This window comes from Chrysochloris asiatica, unplaced genomic scaffold (assembly GCF_000296735.1).
Source record: "Chrysochloris asiatica unplaced genomic scaffold, ChrAsi1.0 scaffold00154, whole genome shotgun sequence".
Classification (NCBI taxonomy): domain Eukaryota; kingdom Metazoa; phylum Chordata; class Mammalia; order Afrosoricida; family Chrysochloridae; genus Chrysochloris; species Chrysochloris asiatica.
Window position 1 is genome coordinate 1879283 of NW_006408672.1, and position 18076 is coordinate 1897358.

An 18076-nucleotide genomic window follows, 5' to 3' on the forward strand; every position below is an offset into this window, starting at 1 on the left:
TGCTCACAGTGCAGGAGTCTAGGCGTGTGAATTCAGGGCGTCGGCTCTAAAGAAGGCGTTTCTCTATCTGTTGGCTCTGGGAAGGTCCTCATCTCTTTCAGCATCTATCCCTAGACCTCTTGGTGATCTTCCTGTGACATGGAGAAGGACTGTAAAGTAAGGGCAGTGGGGAGCCAGCTGTGTTCTTCCACATCCTCTCTGAGGGGGTCAGAAGTCTGGAGGACCCTTGGGGAGAGTGGGTAGGGTTGTACCAGGAAAGAAGGCCAGTGAGGATTGTGGCATTTGATAGTCTGGGCGAGGGATGGTGGTGGAGTCTAGACGGAGTCTGCGATGGATGCAGGATGAATGAAGTGATAAATCTGTCACTTAGGGAGTCTGGGGGGTGGGAAGCATCCACCTGTGGTCTCCAGGCTCTGCTAGTCCTTGAGGGTTCTCCATGCTGGTCCTATCCTTACTGCTTATCCTCCATTACTGCTGGCTCAGCCTTGAAAGGGAAGAAATAACCCAGCGCTGCTCATCAACCACACAGCATACCAGATGGCCCGTCTAGAGACTTTTATTCAGAGTGAGGAAGAGGAAGGTGACCTCTGACAGAGAGAGAAGGCAGGAGGCAGAAGAAAAGAGAGAAGAAAAGAGGGCAGAAAGAAGAGGAAGCCAATGGGAAGGGAGTGGTCTTATATAGGTTCAACAGGAAGGGAGTGGTCATTGCTAAGGTGATTCAGCTGTGGCCTATCAAAAGCCATGTCGCCCTTTAAATTACACGCCTTGTAGCTTAGGGCAGAGGAGCTCTGGTAGCGTAGTGGTTACGAATCGGGCTGTGAACCTTAAGGTCAGCGGTTCGAAACTACCAGCTGCTCCACGGGAGAAAGATGAGGCTTTCTACTCCCATAAAGATTTACACCCTCAGAAACCCTGTACAGGGTCGCTATGGGTCTGAACCGACTCCACGGCACTTAACAACAACAACAACAAGATTACAAAATGGAGTTGAAGGGAGGGGAGAGGGAAAAACCCGGAAGGTACAACCTAAAATGGCGGACCTGATTGTGACTGATTGATTATTGTAACAAGCCTCACCATCCATTTTGGATTGAAATGCGTCACTTCCCGCCCCTTTCCCCTTTCTCCCTAGTACCTGTTGGAGTCTTCAACCACCTCTGTACTTGTGGATGTGATTCCATTTGGGAATAGGTTTTCTTTGTTATTTCAATAAGCCCTATCAGCGTAGGTGTGTCCTAAACCTAACCATTGCTGAGCAATGAGGAGCGGCACGTGCCACAGAGCCAACCAAGGGTAAACAGTGGAAGAGAGATGCCATGTGGGTTCACCAAGGAACATCAGAGCTACAAGGACCTTCCCAGAGCCAACAGACAGAGAAACTTTCTCTGCAGCTGCTGCCCTGAAGTTGGACTTCCAGCCTTGTAAACAGTGAGAAAACAAATTTCTGTTCAGTAAAGCCACCCACTTGTGGTATTTTTGTTACAGCTGCAGTAGGAGACACAGACACTGACCCTTTCTTGCCTTCCTGCAGAATGACTTGGTTCTGTCATCTTACAGCCTGCTAATATGCTGACTGCCCACGGGGAAGCTGCACCTAGCCCTCTGCTTACCTGCGAGGTGCCAACATCAGGGACTGCAGCTGGCATCGGATCCTCCTTCCTCTTGCCTCTGCCCTGACCCTTGGCCTGGAGGGCTCCTCCTCCTCCTCTTCATACCCCCTGTCAGGTGACTCTTTCCTCCTTCTGGCCTCCCTCTGACATCCAGAGTGCTGGTACCTGCCACAGTCATGCATAGAACACAAGGTTTCCTAATGGTAGCTGTATTTGCTGATTGTCCACTGGCTAGGGAACTCCGAGAGGGCAGGGCTGAGTCCTGTTCATCCTCGTGGTCCAGCCTAGCCTGATGCCTGGTGAGCAGTGGAGCTACCAAAATGCATTTAAGGGCCTGAAGATGAAACAAAAGATGAAAGGATGGGAAGGTTAGTGATAGGACCCTGTCTGTGGTCAGGGTGGGCCCTTTTGACACCCATCTCTGACCTCTGAGGAAGACTGGGGCTTGGAGCAAGATCAGGAGTGTAACCTGAAGAGACAGGTATGAGATTAGAGGGTTTGGGTTTGAGCTTAGTGACCTGGCCTTGACTTGTCGTGTCTGCGGCTGAGGCATCAGTGTCCTAAGGTGGAGAGGTCTCCTGCAAAACGTGAATGTTACTTGACTTCTGGTGTCTACAAGGGGTAACCTCTACTTTGAGCTCCTTTTTTTCCCACATATCCATGAGTTTCTAAGGTTTTCTGAAAGGAAGGAAAGGCCTTTCCTTTCCTCAGTCTTCCTGTCCACATTCTCAGCTCTCATGGCATGTGGGTGCCATTTGACCTCCTCCAGCTTCACAAGGAAGAGAAAGAAGAATCACCATCAGCATCACCCCAAGACCAGTTCCTATGAGGTAAAGGTCAGACATGCCTCTGCCTTCCAAACTCCTTACCAATTCTGACACAAGTTGTCCCTCCACAACACTCTGCTTCTCCACTGGCTTTGGTAATGGCCACACAGAACTCGAAGACAACACTCACAATTATGTGGTTTATTATAGGAAAGTAATAGGCTGTACTTCAGGATCAGAAACACTCAGGATATAGCTCTTCAGCCAGGACAGCTTCCTGTCAGCTGTGCTCAGAAGTATGTCTTGTTCCCAGGTCTCGCTCTGACCTGGCTGCTCACCTTTGACTTCTGCTCTGCTCAGGCAAGTGTTATAAAGATCTTTAGTTCTGCTGATAAATGCTCACCAGATGCACCCAACTCTACCACCTCGGCCCAAATGTACTCAGTTTCAGCTCAGCAAACCTACCTCACCCCACCTCCACCCTCCATTAAGTGTCTAGAAGCCACCCATGCTGCCAGGAAACCTCTTGCCATAAGGCACTCAACTTTCTTGCTCAATGGGCCAGCATGAAGCCCACCACAACATCTCCTGCCAGTCTTCTGGTTTCATTGCCTGTGCTGCTGCTGCTTTTCTGCCACTCCTTCTCATTATCTTTGGGAGGGGAAGAGACAGTCAGATCTCTGCCTCCTGGATTAAAGAAGTTCATCATAGAGGTCTCCATTCCACTCCTGACTCTTCTTTATTGATGGTAGTGAGATCTCCTTTTCCATCTTTAGGATGACTCATTGGAAACTAAACTGGATGGCAAAACTGACCAATCATTTCATTGGAACTAAACTTGATGGCAAAACTGACCAATCATCTCATCTTACTTGCATGGTCCAACCCTACAGAACCACCACTTGTCATACTATGGTAATTTGCATATTGCTGCCATACTGGAAGCTATGCCACCAATATTTTAAATACCAGGAAGGTCTCCCAAGGTGGACAGGTTTCAGTGGAGGTTCCAGACTAAGACAGACTAGGATAAAGGATAAGCTGACCACTTCTGAATGTTTAGCTACAGAAAACCACCATATGAATAACTGTGGAATATTGTCAGAATAGTGCCTAAAAATGAAAATATTATGAATAGCAGCAATAGACAAAACAAGGCCAATGGCAGACTGTGGAACAGACCACCAGTTACTCATAAGCAAGTTCAGGCTGAAGCTGAAGAAAATGGAAACAAATTCACAAGAGCCAAAAATATGACCTTGAATATATCCCACCTGAATTTAGAGACCATCTCAAGAACAGATTTATGCATTAGACACTAATGACTGAAGACCAAGAGAGTTGCAGGATGACATCAAGAACATCATACAGGAAGAAAGCAAAAGGTCATTAAATAGACAGGAAAGAAGGAAAAAAACCAAAATGGATGTCAGTGCAGACCAACTCAGAATGGCTGGGAGAACAGAAGGTTCTTTTTTTTTTTTTTTTTTTTATGATAAACTTTTTTTTTTTTTAATTAAATGTTTTTATTTTGGATTGAGTGAAAGTTTACAGGGCACATCATCAGCTTCACATTCAACCATTCATATAGCTTGTTTCATTACATTGATTATTATCCCCTCCATATATCATCAGTTAACAGTGTTTCTCTCTATCCTCTTTAGCTTTTTTTTTTTTTTTTTTTGGATGGGGGGCGGGGGGACTTGCCTTTTTGGAATTTACAGTCTCGGCTTTTAGGGAAGGTTTTTACATTTGTCTGTGGATATCCAGGGCTCATGTATGAGATTACTAACAAGCATTACTGAATAATCAGATGAGGGACAGTTTGCTATGTCTACTAGGTAGCTAGAGTCTGATCCTCAGAGCCTATGGTTTGCACGGTCAACAATGCTTGGGCCCACAGGGGCTTGGCCTCCTGACTGGGTCTGCACGGTCTGCATCCGAATCCTCCTTATTTATTGTTTGTTTAAGGGACGCTGCCTGTCTTAGGCGGTCAGTGCGAATTCCTCAGTCTTACCAGTAGAAGGTTCTTAATGAAAGAAAAACCAGCAGGAAAAAAGCAGACTGGCTGTTAGAATAGTAAGTAAGATGTTTTCTTTGGTGGCATCAAGGCAAGAAAACTCAGCCCATCAGGGAAAACCTCCTTTTAAGACTGAAAATCAAAGGGAATCCACGAGCAGTCAAGTATGCTTGTTAGTGACCATCCTGGTCTACTTGTGAGTGGAAGTGGGGGAATGCAGCAATGAAGACATGACCTGAGTTTAGCCATGTTCAGATGGCATCTGTTGACCTTGAGATGAGAGAAAAGGAAGGGCTGACTGGTCTGAAGTTTAGGGACTTGTCAACTTCTGAGCCCACAGACACTGGCCTAGCCATTGGGGGCTAGAGCTGAGAGTGAAGTGGCCCGCTGGTCTGAAGTGTGGGGAGGTGTGCGTGAACTCCTAAACTTGCAGCTAGTATCCATTTGACCTAGTTTGGATGTCTAGCTGACCAGAACTCGACCAGATGAAGATAAAGACGCTTGATACTGTGAGCAAATTGCTACAATTTGATGAACTGGACCTATACTTATGTATGGATACAGTTGCTCAAAATTGCTCAAGAAGGAAGATTATGAGTGGAGTGTGAAATCCTATCTAAAAAAGTGGTGACAGCTGATGGTGGCAGAGGTGATGGCGTGGACAGACAGAGCAGCTGCTGACTATAAGCCCATGAACTGAGAAAGGCTTTGTGTCTGTGGGCGGGAGGCTGACTTGAAAAATATGCTCTTTGGACATTTAAATGAATAGATATTTTTTGTTTTGAATGTGTACATCAAATATTTTTGCTTTGTTCATTTGGGGAAAAATAAAATGTAAAAAGGAAGCCACAGGGAGGAAGTGGAATAACTGCTCTTGTTAGGAAGGGAGTGTAGTCATTGAGATGATACAACATGTATGATTGGTTGAAAGTCAAGCTGATGACCTAGTCTATTTACCTTCACTCAATTCACAATAAAAACGTAAGCAAAAATAACCCCCAAAACAAAAAACCAAAATGGATGTCAAAAGAGAGACTCTGAAATTTAGTCTTGAGCATAGAGAAGCTAAAGTGAATGGAAGAAATGAGGAAGTAAAAGAACTGAACAGAAAATTTAATAGGGTCATTCAGGAAGATAAAGCCAAGTGTCATAAAGAAATGTGCAAAGACCTGGAGTTAGAAAACCAAAAAGGAAGAACATGCTCAGCATTTCTCAAGCTGAAAGAACTGGAAAAAAAAATTCAAGCCTCCATTTGTGATATTGAAGGTTTTTATGGGCAAATTATTGAATGATGCAGAAAGCATCAAAAGAAGATGGAAGGAATACACAGTCACTACCAAAAAGAAATGGTTGATGTGCAACCATTTCATGAGGTGGAATATGACCAAGAACTAAAGATACTGAAGGGAGAAGTCCAACAGCACCAAAGGCATTGGCAAAAAAATAAACTCACAAAAAAACCAAACAAGCCCCCAGGAACTGATGCATTACAAATTGAAATCTTTCAAAAAATTGATGTAGCAATGGAAGAATGCACTCATCTATGCCAAGAAATTTGAAAGACAGCTACCTGGCCAACTGATTGGAGGAGATCCATATTTTTGCCTATTCCCAAGAGAGGTGACTTAGTGAAATGCAGAAATCATAGAACAATATCATTAATGTTACATGCAAGTAAAATTTTGCTGACAACAATTCAAAAACTGTTGGCAACTTATTGACAGTGAACTGCCAGAAATTCAAGTCAGATTCTGAAGAAGATGTGGAACTAGGGATATCAATGCTGATGTCAGATGGATCTTGGCTGAAAGCAGAGAAGAAAGATATCTACTTGTGTCATATATGTATTTTTTTAAGTTTTTATTGTGAATTGAATGATAGTTTCCATGGGAGAACATCAGTTTTACACTCATTATTTCATTGCAATGATTACAATCTCCTCCATGCATTCAACAGTATTTGCTTCAATTCCTTCTGTTTGTTTGTTTTGGCAGGGGATGTACACACAAACACTCAGGAATATATACTAATTTAAACAACCAAAGGGCAATTGTGACTTATTGACTGCGCAAAGGCTTTTGACTGTGGATCATGACAAATTATGGCTAACATTGGAAAGAATGGGTATTCCAGAACACTTGATTGTACTCATGAGGAACATGTACACAGACCAAGAGGCAATTGTTAGAATAGAACGAGGAGATACTGAATGTTTCAAAATCAAGAAAGGTGTGCACCAGTGTTGTATGCTTTCACCATACTTATTCAATGTGTATGCTGAGCAAAAATCTGAGAAGCTGGAGTATATGAAGAAGAACGTGATATCAGGATTGGAGGAAGACTCATTAATAATCTGTGATATGCAGATGATACAACCTTGCTTGCTGGAAGCAAAGAGGACAAAATATTTACTGATGATGATCAAAGACTACAATCTTTAGTATGGATTACACTTCAGTGTAAAGAAAACAAAAATCCTCACAACTGGACCAATAAATAACATCATGATAAATGGAGAAACGATTGAAGTTATTAAAGACTCCATTTTCCTTGGATCCATATCAACCCTCATGGAAATAGCAGTCAAGAATTTGTGTTAGGCAAATCTGTTGCAAAAGACCTCTTTAAAGTGTCCAAGAGGAAAGATAAGTGTATTTGACCAAGCCATGATATTTTCAGTTGCCTCATATGTACATGAAAGCTGGACAGTGAGTAAGGAAGACCATAGAAGAATCCATGCATTTTAGCTGTGTTGTGGCGAAGAATATTAAAAGTGCCATGGACTTCCAGAAGAACAAACAAATGTGTGTTGGAAGAAATACAACCAGAATGCTTCTTAGAAGTGAGGATGGAGATGTTTTCTCTCATATTTTGGACATGGTATCAGGAGGGACCAGTCCCTGGAGAAGGACATCATGCTTGGTAAACTGAAGGGTCAGTGAAAAAGAGGAAGACCCTTAAGAAGATGGATTGACCCACTGGCAGCAGCAATTGGCTCAAATGTAACGATTGTGACAATGCCATAGGACCAAGAAATGTTTCATTCTTTTGTGTGTAGGGTAGCTATAAGTTGGAGCCCACTTGACAGCTCCCAACAACAACAATAACAGCTCCACAAAGCTGCTACATATTTTATATTATTTGTAAGCTGTCCAGTCTCTTGGTGTGCCACAAGCACCTTATGTTTGCATGTTGTCATTGTTAAGTGCCATCGTTTTGTTTTGACTCATAGAGACTCTGTATCGTGTTTCCAAGGAGCAGTGGGTGGGTTTAAACTGCTGACTTTGTCATTAGCAGTCACGTGTTTATCCTACAGCACCACATCAGGACATATGTGATGCCATGAATTATTTGATATGATCCTTTAGTCATCATCTTTGCAACTCCCACCAAATGATGGGGTTGTTGTTGTTATGTGCTATCGAGTCGTTATGACTTATATTTGCTTTGTTGTTGTAGTTGTTAAGTGCCATCAAGTTGGTTCCGACTCATAGCGACCCTGTATAGGGTTTCTGAGGAGTGGCTAGTGAGTTTGAACCATTACCCTTGCAGCTCAAACCAACCCTGCAGTCCAGAGTTTATCCTACAGTGCCACACCAGTTCTACCCAATCCTGGTCCTGGTGTGGCACTGTGGGATAAAGCACGGGAACACAGGGTTAGTTAGAACAATAAGGTTGGAGGTTCAAACTCACCAGATTCTCCATGGAAACCCTATACAGGGTTGCAATGAGTCAGAACCAATTTAATAGCACTTAACGACAACAACAACCCAATCTTGGTGTGGCACTTTAGGATAAACACTGGACTACTAATCACAGAGTTGTTAGCTTGACCCCACCAGCTGTTCCATGGAAGAAAGATGAGGCTTTCTGCTTCTGTGAAGATTACAGCTTCAGAAAGCCTATACAAAGTTGCAGTGAGTTGGAGTTGAGCCAATGGCACTTAACAACAACCTGATCATTTGATGGGCGTTACAAAGATGCGCACTAGAAAGGTTTTATCAAGTTATTCATGGCATAGCACATGGTCATCATGGATCAGAGAGAATCCCATGAAATGCTTCCTGTGACAGAGTATTTGATTCCTAGGGCTACCATAACAATGTACCACAAATGGGTGGCTTCTAAGAACAGAAACTTCCTGTCTCAGTCCTGAAGGCTGAGAGCTGAATGTTGAATGCAGGGTGTCAGTGGGACATGCTATGTGTGAAGACATCAGGAGACGAGGCTGCCTGTTGTCTCTCAGCTTCTGGTTAGACACATTCACATGGCATAACTCCCTCTGTCTGTCCCCGTGTCTCTTCTCCTCTTTTATAAGGACACCACTCATAATTGTTCAGGACCCACTCTACTCTGATAGCATAGTGGTTATGAATCGGGCTGTGAACCTCAAGGTCGGCAGTTTGAAACTACCAGCAGTTCCACAGGAAAAAGATGAGGCTTTCTGCTCCCGTAAAGATTTACAACCTCGGAAACCCTGTATGGGGTCGCTATGGGTCGGAATCGACTCGACAGCACTTAACAACAACAACTACTCTGATATGACTTCATATTAACTTAACTGATAATACCTCAAAGACCCTATTTCCAAGAAATTTCCTTTCACAATACCAGGGCGGTGGTTGTTGTTAAGTGCTATCGAGTCGGTTCTGACTCATAGCGACCCTGTATAGGGTTTCCAGGAAGGAGCAAGCAGATGAGTTTGAACCATCAACCTTGTAGTTCAAACTGACCTTGAGGTCCAGTGCTTATCCTATAGCACCACACCAGGACTCAGATCAACCCCAAATGGAAGGCATCTGTAGCTGCTGCCTTTGTCTGGGGAAGGTCCTTTAAGGAGGCTGCATAGTGTTGGAAAGACTCTACTCTTCGTGGTAAGGTGGGTTCCAGAGGGAGGAGAGGCAGCTTGAGGGCTACAGGTCAAGTTCAATATTTCTCGAGTTCATCTTTTGTGCCGGGCGCCATGTCAGCTACTGAGGGAGACAGTGATGAGAATGTTCTTCCCTCACAGAGCCTGACTCCTTCCGGAGGCAAACTCTGCCACACTTGGAGGGAAAAATGCCTGTCAAATTCCAAGGAGAGCCCACTTCACCCCATAAGCTCCCGCAGGATCTGTGGGACTTACTGCCCCTCACTTACCACCTCCTTTTGTGGCATGATTGGAAGTGCAATAGTGGAAGTTGGGGAGACTTTCCAGAAGACACAGGATCTCCAATACCCTGACACACCAGCAGCTCAGAATTGTCCTCTCCAAAATCCAGAGTGAGGGTTTTTTCCTCTCCCTTAAACAGATGACAGTTACGATCTTTTGGTTTGGATGTATATTAAAAAAAAAACCCCAAAAAAACCACCCACAGCAACATTAGGAGAGACTGAAAACGCAGCAAAGCCTTCTGGTCTAGCCCATCTGCCCAATCTACCGCCCCCCTTCAACTGTCTGGTGGGAATCCAGTCATAGCAGGTGCCGTTGGAGTGAAAATGGAATATGATGTTTTCTTGGGGATGGATATTTCTCTTAGATGAAGCATCTTGTATATTTAGTGTAGAATCCCAGGGTGGTACAAATGTTAGAATGCTTGGGTGCTCCCTGAAAGGTTAGGAGTCTATCTAGAGGCTTCTAAGAAGAAAGGCCTGGTGATTCACTCCTAGAATAATCTGCCACCGAGAGCCCGCTGAAACATAGTTTGACTCTTTTACATGCAAAGTCACTATGAGTCAGAATAGACTTGAGAGAAACTGGGGGTAGTTTACGTTTAGTGCTTGGCAACCTTCATGGAGAATCGTTTGCTTAGAACTTTAAAGTTCTCTTCCCCAGGCATGTGTTTCCAATGTGATTTGATGGAAATACCAGTGAGGGAGACCTAAACTGCCGTGTTAGTGTCAGATATTACAAATGAAAGAGCAACAGCAGAAGTTTGACTCTGGGATATGACAGGTAATAGGAGATGGTGTAAGGTGGTGGGTTGAGGGTGGCGTCTGGCCAAGGAGACTCCTTTCTCCTTCCTTCTGTAAGGTACATTGCACAGGGTCAACATTGAACTCACAAATGCCATCTTTTTGCTTATTGGAGGGAGAAGGGGCTGGGGGTGGCATTTCCAAGGGCCAATCACTGTCAGTGTTGAACTCTGGGGGTGATTTCAGGAGGAATGTTTGTCAGGAATTAGATCTAGTCTTTGAGATATGCACATATGGTTTCTCAGATTGTTAGGAAAGTTTTTGGAGGAGGAAAACAACAAAAAAGAGTGTTTTATTGTCCCTTTGTATGAACACAGCCCCTGGACGGTGCATATGGTTTGTGTTTGACTAGTAATCTAAAGGTTGGCAGTTTGAACCCACCAAGAAAACTCTATAGAATACATGGGACCACCATGAGTCCAAATCGGCTGAACAGCCATGGTTTTGTGTGTGTGTGTGTGAGCACAAGGTGGTGATGTCATGGCTTTGAATGGTAAATCAAGCTGGCCAGCAGGTTCCTTTGTGAACGCTTGCAACAACACAAGAGCTTGTTGATCCATTTTGGGAACCACAGGGGTGTTGGCATGTGTGTTGTCGTTGTATTGCTCAGCTGTGAGCTCATTATGCTGACAGCGCTGATGGCCGGCGTGGAAACTTCTCCAGGAGACAAGACACACGTCAGGATGATGGCCTGCTCAGTGCTCTGTGCTTGTCAGTGATGCTGCCTGTGTTCATCTCAGAGCCACCCTTCCCCGCTTTGCACACTGGCTTCTCCAGTTGGGGTTACCACAAGACTGGAATTCTGGGGTTACTGTCTGTACCAAGAACCATTCTAGGGCAGCAGCTACATCTTACTCATCCCCACTCCTCTGTTGCCTCACATAGTGATTAACCACCATATGGCGAGGCACTGGCGAGCAGGAGAGATCAGACCTCTGTTCATGGAGCACTGGATGCTGGTCTGTCAAGTACAAGAGCTGACTGGTGGGCTTCTCTGTAGCCTGACAGGGAGGTGACCCAGGCCCCATCTCCTCATCCTGGGGTTGAAGTGACCCATATAGTGTGTGAGCATGTTGGACGAGGTCGATGTTACTGTCCTGGTGTCTAAAGGAGGCTGTTCATGGAACCTGGTCTGACTACCGGGGCTAGCACACAAGAACCAGGATGCCTCGAGGGGGCTGCATAGGGTCTTCCCTGAGGAATTTTGTTTGTTTTGAGATTGTATTGTTTCAGGACATAATATGACAGGTGCTCCAGGACAGAGGGAGGATATTGAAGTGTGTGTGTATGGGAATATATATGCATGTATGTGCATGTTGTTGTTGTCAGGTGCCATCGAGTCAGAACCGACTCATAGCGACCCCATGCACAGCAGAACAAAACAATGTCCAATCCTGGGCCAACCTCACTACTGCTGCCACCCTTGACGCCATCAATGATGCCACCTGGCCAATCCATCTCATTGGGGGTCTTCCTCTTTTTCTCTGACCCTCCATCTTACCAAGCATGGTATCCTTCACCAGTGACTGTTCCCTCCTGACAATATGTCCAAAGTATGAGAAACGAAGTTTAGCCAAGGAGCACTCTGGCTGCACTTCTTCCAAAACAGATCTATTGGTTCTTTTGGCAGTCCATGGCACTTTTAGTATTCTCCTCCAACACCACAACTCAAAGGCATCAATTCTTCTACGATCTTCCTTATTCACTGTCCAGGTTTCGCATCCATGTGAGGTTATTGAAAATACCATGGCTTGTGCATGTAGTTGTGTGTAAATGTGTATGTAAGTGTGTACGTGTGAAATCCAAGCAAGCAGCATGGAGTCTGAGAAGGGGTGAAGTGTGAAGTCTCTGATGGTGCCAACGGCTAAGTGCTCAGCTACTAACTGAAAGGTTGGAGATTTGAACCCATCACGAGGTACCCTGGAGTCTTGGTGTGGTGCTGTAGGATAAGCACTCAACCACAGGGTCAGTTAGAACTATAAGGTCAGTGATTCAAACTCACCAGCCGCTCCTTGGAAACCCTATACAGGGTCTCTATGAGTTGGAACTGACTTGATGGCACTTGACAACAAGAACAAGAAGTACCTTGGAAAAAAGACCTGGTGATCCACATCTTAAAAATCAGCCTTTGAAAACCCAATAGAGCAGTTTTACTCTGACACACATGGAATTGCCCTAAATTGGGGGTTAATGTTTGTTTGTCTTTTTTTCAGATCCGGTTTAAAGAATTCTTTTACCAATGGGGAGAGAAAATGACAAACTGATAAACCTTATATATGAGATGAGGAGGCTGGTGTGCATCAGTATCTGAACACATGCTAGTATGCGTATTTTAGCCAAAACTGCCTGGCTCCAGAAAATTTAAAAAACAAAATAAAACAAGATGAGAGGTAGAATTTAAGGCCCCTATCCATATTGGGCTGAATTCAAGAAGAGATGGAAAATTTTACAGATCAAAAATGAATTATTCAAAGATGGGAAGTAATATCCTAGTATTTGCCAAGAGGGAATAAATACTTATCGGGAATTGAAATGCAAATGAAATACCCACAAAACTCAGATTATGCAAATAGCTTTTAAAGGTCAGTTTTTCCAGTAGAGGCTCTTTCCAGAGATTAGTTTTGTCTCTATAAGGGAGCAGAGACGGAGCCCATACCCCAGGGAAAACATTCAGCTGTCTATTTTCTTTCTTTTTACAAAGCAAGTGTCTAGGACTTTAAAGGACCCCCTGAGTGGTGTAAATGGTTAACTGAAAGGTTGGAGGTTTAAGCCCATCCAGAGGTGTCTAAGAAAGGCCTGGTGATCTTCCCAATATCAGTCATTGAACCCCCCAAGGAGCAGAGTTCTGCTTTAACACACATGGCGTTGCCACAACTCTGAGTCAACTAAACAGCAACTGGTACTGTGGGTAGGGGTTTAAAGGCACGTTGGTGGTGGGGTGTGAGTGAGAACTGGGCAGTACTTTTCCAGTGTAGGGATACCCAGACTGTCCCCATTATGCGCCAACAAAACAAAACAAAACAAAACAAAACAAAACAAAACAAAACAAAACAAAACAAAACAAAACAAAAACTCTTCAAACGAAAGCAGGACAAAAAGGGTGACTCTCCTCCTCTGAGATAGAAACCCTAAGTGTGGCAAGTGAATGGAACTCCTTTTCTTATCTGACGGTTTAGAGAGTAGATGACTTGGATGGCAGCATGTCAGCTGTCACCGCAGTTGTGTGCTGATCATGCTCTACATCTCAAACTGCAATGCCCACAGTCTGACCAGATCGTCTAACCCCACAGCCCCAGCCCACGTGATAGTATAGTTCCACTGACCTAAACAAAATGCAGTCAGTTGAGTCATTTGGTTTCAATAAATGAGGATCCTGCAGATGAGGAAGTTAGTTTAAAAAATTAGCCACAAAGATCTCATGGTCCTAGAAGGAGAACAAAACAAGGAGACTAGGACTCACTTAAGGCCACCTGGATTGTTATCTCAGGAACTAAGCAGCTGAGACCCTAAACGTAGGATGTTTGAGGAAGTTTGTTGACTTACTGTCAAAGAATATATGTTAAAAATAGATTAAGTGTACATCCAAATGTAACTTACCCTATATAATGTGCCTGCTCTTTGTGAACGATAGGACAGTTTTGAAATCTGATTCTCACTGTCCATCAGACTGTTGGCTTTCTGTTAATAAAAATTGGATCTGACCTCTCCCTGTTTCTGTGTTTGACTACCATGACAGGCACCAAACCTTCTTTTTGGTTTGGGAACACACCACCCCCCAACGTCTCATCAACACAGGAAATGGACAGGCCTGAGTCTGTGCATACTGGGCACTGTTGGACATTTAATGCTGACTTTTTGAGGGGCATATTCAGTGTAACATGGGCAATTATTTTAAGATATATCCATGACCAACACACAGCATCCTTAGTCCCTGGGAAAACTGGGGAGCATCTCTGCAGTTTAGCTGGAACCCCACCCCCAAAGCTCTACTAAAGAAAAAGTACAGTATCCATTTCTGTATAAGAATATATTATCTGAAAGACAGTTTAAAAATAAAAATTCTGTACATTGTCATGAATTCCTTTTTTTTTTTTTCTATCAGTAAGTAAAGCTGTTCTTAGAAAATGTGGTCTTGTGGTGCCAGATGTGGAGAGTGGGATGATTCTGTGCAATGGGGATGTCCCGCGGAGTTCTGTCCCCATGATCAGGAAAACAGTCTCTCATTCCTTCGCTTCCTTCAGACACAGTCTGCTGGAAAGAGGAAAAGAACTACTGGTTTGTTGTTGGAACTGAAATGAAGAAGCAATATTATAAATGTCACTGGATTATACACAGAAGGCTTCAAAACATGAGGCCATTGGACATATTGTTGAATATGTTTAGGCAAAATACAATAATTGTTATCTTTTTTCTGGGGCACTCAAAAATAAAATTTGACTTAAACATTGAGCTGGAATTTATGGAATACTTCTTACACACAAACATGGATATTAGAGCTTAAATTCTAAAGCACTTAGTTTGTAAAAGGCTGTGGTCAACAGTTGTTTTTGTTGTTGTTATGTGCCATGGAGTTGGTTCTGACTCATAGTGATCCTGCACAGGATTTCCTGAGGCTGTAAATCTTTACGGGAGCAGAAAGCCTCATCTTTCTCCTGCGGAACGGCTGGTAGTTTTGAACTGCCGACCTTGAGGCTAGCAGCCCAATTCATAACCACTACACTACCAGATCCCACATGCTATCTAAAAGCTGAGCTCCTGGTGCCTGTGCCTCAGGACTGCAAGGTCATGAATGGGACCCTGACCACCTGTATCGTGGTGGTGGAAGCCCCAGGACCAGTCCTGTGAGATTTTTACTCTGCGTTGGTATATGTTTCCCAATCACACTCTATTCTCTGCTTCTGTAGTCCTGCTTGCAATGGCAATGAATTAACCTGTCACCAGCCATCATTTTGTGACAATTTTATTTATCTCCGCATAGTGGTTATGAATTGGGCTGCGAACCGCAAGGTCACCAGTTCGAAATTACCAGCTGCTCAGCATGAGAAAGGTGAAGCTTTCTGTTCTCATACAGATTTACAGCCTCGGAAACCCTGTTCAGGGTCGCTATGGGTTGGAACCAACTCAACGGCACTTAACAACAACAACAACATATATAATTAAGGGGTTCTGCTAGCATACTGGTTATGAGTCGGACTACTAACCTCAAGGTCAGCAGTTCAAAACTACCAGTCATTCCACGGGAGGAAGATGAGACTTTCTGCTCCCATAAAGATTTGCAGCCTCAGAAACCCTACACAGGATCGCTGTGAGTTGGAACCAATTCTGCAGCACACCACCACCACCACCATCTATAATTGGACTCCTGGTGTGGCTTTGTGCGATCATTAATGGAATGTGAACCACAAGGTTGGCAGTTCAAAAACTTATAGGCTGCTCCTCGGAAACCCTATGTGGTTGTTTTTTAAAGTGCCATTGAGTTGGTATTGACTCATAGTGATCCTGTATAGGGCTTCCAAGGAGCAGCTAGTGAATTTGAACTGCTGACCTTGCGATTCAACCTGACCTTTCAGTTCAGTACAGTATCCTGCAGTGCCACACCAGGATTCCTATCCATGGCTGCTATGAGTTGGAACCGACTTGACGGCACTTAACAACAACAACAACATATATAATTAGCCCCATGGATGTAAATCAGTGGGCTCCATGTCGGTTTCTGTACTGTGTAGCTGCCATTGACTTCTGGGATGGTTGTCTTTGTCATGACTGTGTCCTATTTAAAGGCAGCCTTGGTGGTGCCATGGATTAAGTATTGGGCTGCTAACCAAAAGGTCTGCATTTGAACCAATCAGTTACCTCATGGGAGAAAGATTAGGCAGTATACTTTCATAAAGATTTTACAGCCTCAGAAATCCTATGGAGCAATTCTACAATATCTATAGTTGTTGTTTTTGGTAAGTGCTGTCAAGTCGATTCTGACCCATAGCGACCCTGCATAGGGTTTCCAAGGAGCAGCTGGTGAGTTTGAACTGCTGACCTTGCAGTTCAAATGGCTTTGCAGTCTGGTGCATTAACCCACAGCGCCACACCAGGACTCTCACTATGAGTCACAGTTCACTTTATGGCAGTAGGCTTTTAAACGGGGAAAGTGGGTGCTGTCCTGTTTAAAGCTTTTTCACCATCCATCTGCCAGTTCAGCATACTGTGGTGGCTTCCGTGTTGCTGTAATGCTGGAAGCTATGCCACTGGTATTTTAAATGCCTGTAGGGTCACCTGTGGTGGACAGGTTTCAGTGGAGCTCCCAGATTAAGACTAGGAAGAAGGAGAGGCAGACCACTTCTGAATGGTTAGCTATTGAAAACTTTATAAATTACGGTGGAACATTGTCAGATATAGTGCCAGAAGATGAGCCCCTCCGGTTGGAAGGCACTCAAAATACGACTGGGGAAGAGCTGCCTCCTCAAAGTAGAGTAGACCCTAATGATGTAGATGGAGCAAAGCTTTCTGGACTTTCATTTACTGATGAGGTATGATCGAAATGAGAAAAAACAGCTGCACACACGCATTACTAAACGGAATGTGGAATGTACAAAATATGAATCTAGGAAATTGGAATTTGTCAAAAATGAAATGTAATATAAAAAGATTGATATCCTAGGTAATTAATGAGCTAAAATGGACCGGTATTGGCCATTTTTAGTCTGAGAACGGAATTGTTTACTATGCCAGGAATGACAATTTGAAGAGGAATGGTGTTGCATTCATTATCAAAAAGAACATTTCAAGATCTATCTTGAAGTACAACACTGTCTGTAATAGGTTAATATCCATACACCTACCAGGAAGACCAGTTAATACCACTACATTCAAATTTATGCACCAACCATTAAACCATTAAATGGTGAAATTAAAGAAGTCTACCGACTTCTTCAAGGAGCTCTGATAGCATAGTGGTTAAGATTCAGGCTGCTAATCTCATGACCAGCAGTCAGAAACTATCAGTGGTTCCGTGGGAGAAAGATGAGGCTTTTTGTTCCCCTAAAGATTTACAGCCTCGGAAACACTATACAGGGTCGCTATGAGTCGGAAACTAATTTCACGGTACATAACCACCACCACCACCACAACCAACTTCTTCAGTCTGAAACTGATCAAATATACAATTAAAATGCATTGGCAATTATTGGTAATTGGAATTCGAAAGTTGGTAACCAAGAGGAAGGATCAGTAGTTGGAAAATAGGCCTTGGTGATAGAAATCTTGTTGGAGATTGAATGACAGGATTTGGCAAGATCAATGACTTCTTCATTGCAAATACCCTTTTTAACAACATAAATAATGACTATACACATGAACCTCATCAGATGGAAACATAGGAATCAAACTGACTACATCTATGGGAAAAGATAGATAGAACAGCTCAGTATCATCAGCCAAAACAAGGCCAGGGGAGGTTCAGGCTGAAGGTGAAAATTAAAACAAGTCCACAAGACCTTAAATATGTTGTTGTTGTTGTTGTTGTTAAGTGCCATCAAGTTATTTCCAACCCACGGCAACCCTGTATCAGGTTTCTGAGGAGTGGCTGGTGAGCCTTGCGGTCCAAATGACTTTGCCGTCCAGCGCATTAACCCACAGCACCACATCAGGACTCTGACCTTAAGTATACTCCACCTGAATATCGAGACTATATCGAGAATATATTTGATGGTTTCTACACTAATGACCAC

At 43.7% G+C, this 18076-nt stretch overlaps 1 protein-coding gene across 1 annotated transcript in view; it reads right to left on the minus strand.

The window, feature by feature from the left end:
* Positions 1–2930: 2930 nt before the first annotated feature.
* Positions 2931–18076, minus strand: part of PDE9A (phosphodiesterase 9A) — a 171424-nt gene continuing 156278 nt past the window's right edge. The window contains exon 18 of the mRNA XM_006870848.1: positions 2931–3028. Coding sequence (XP_006870910.1) covers positions 2931–3028 — 98 coding nt within the window. The remainder of the gene's footprint in view (positions 3029–18076) is intronic.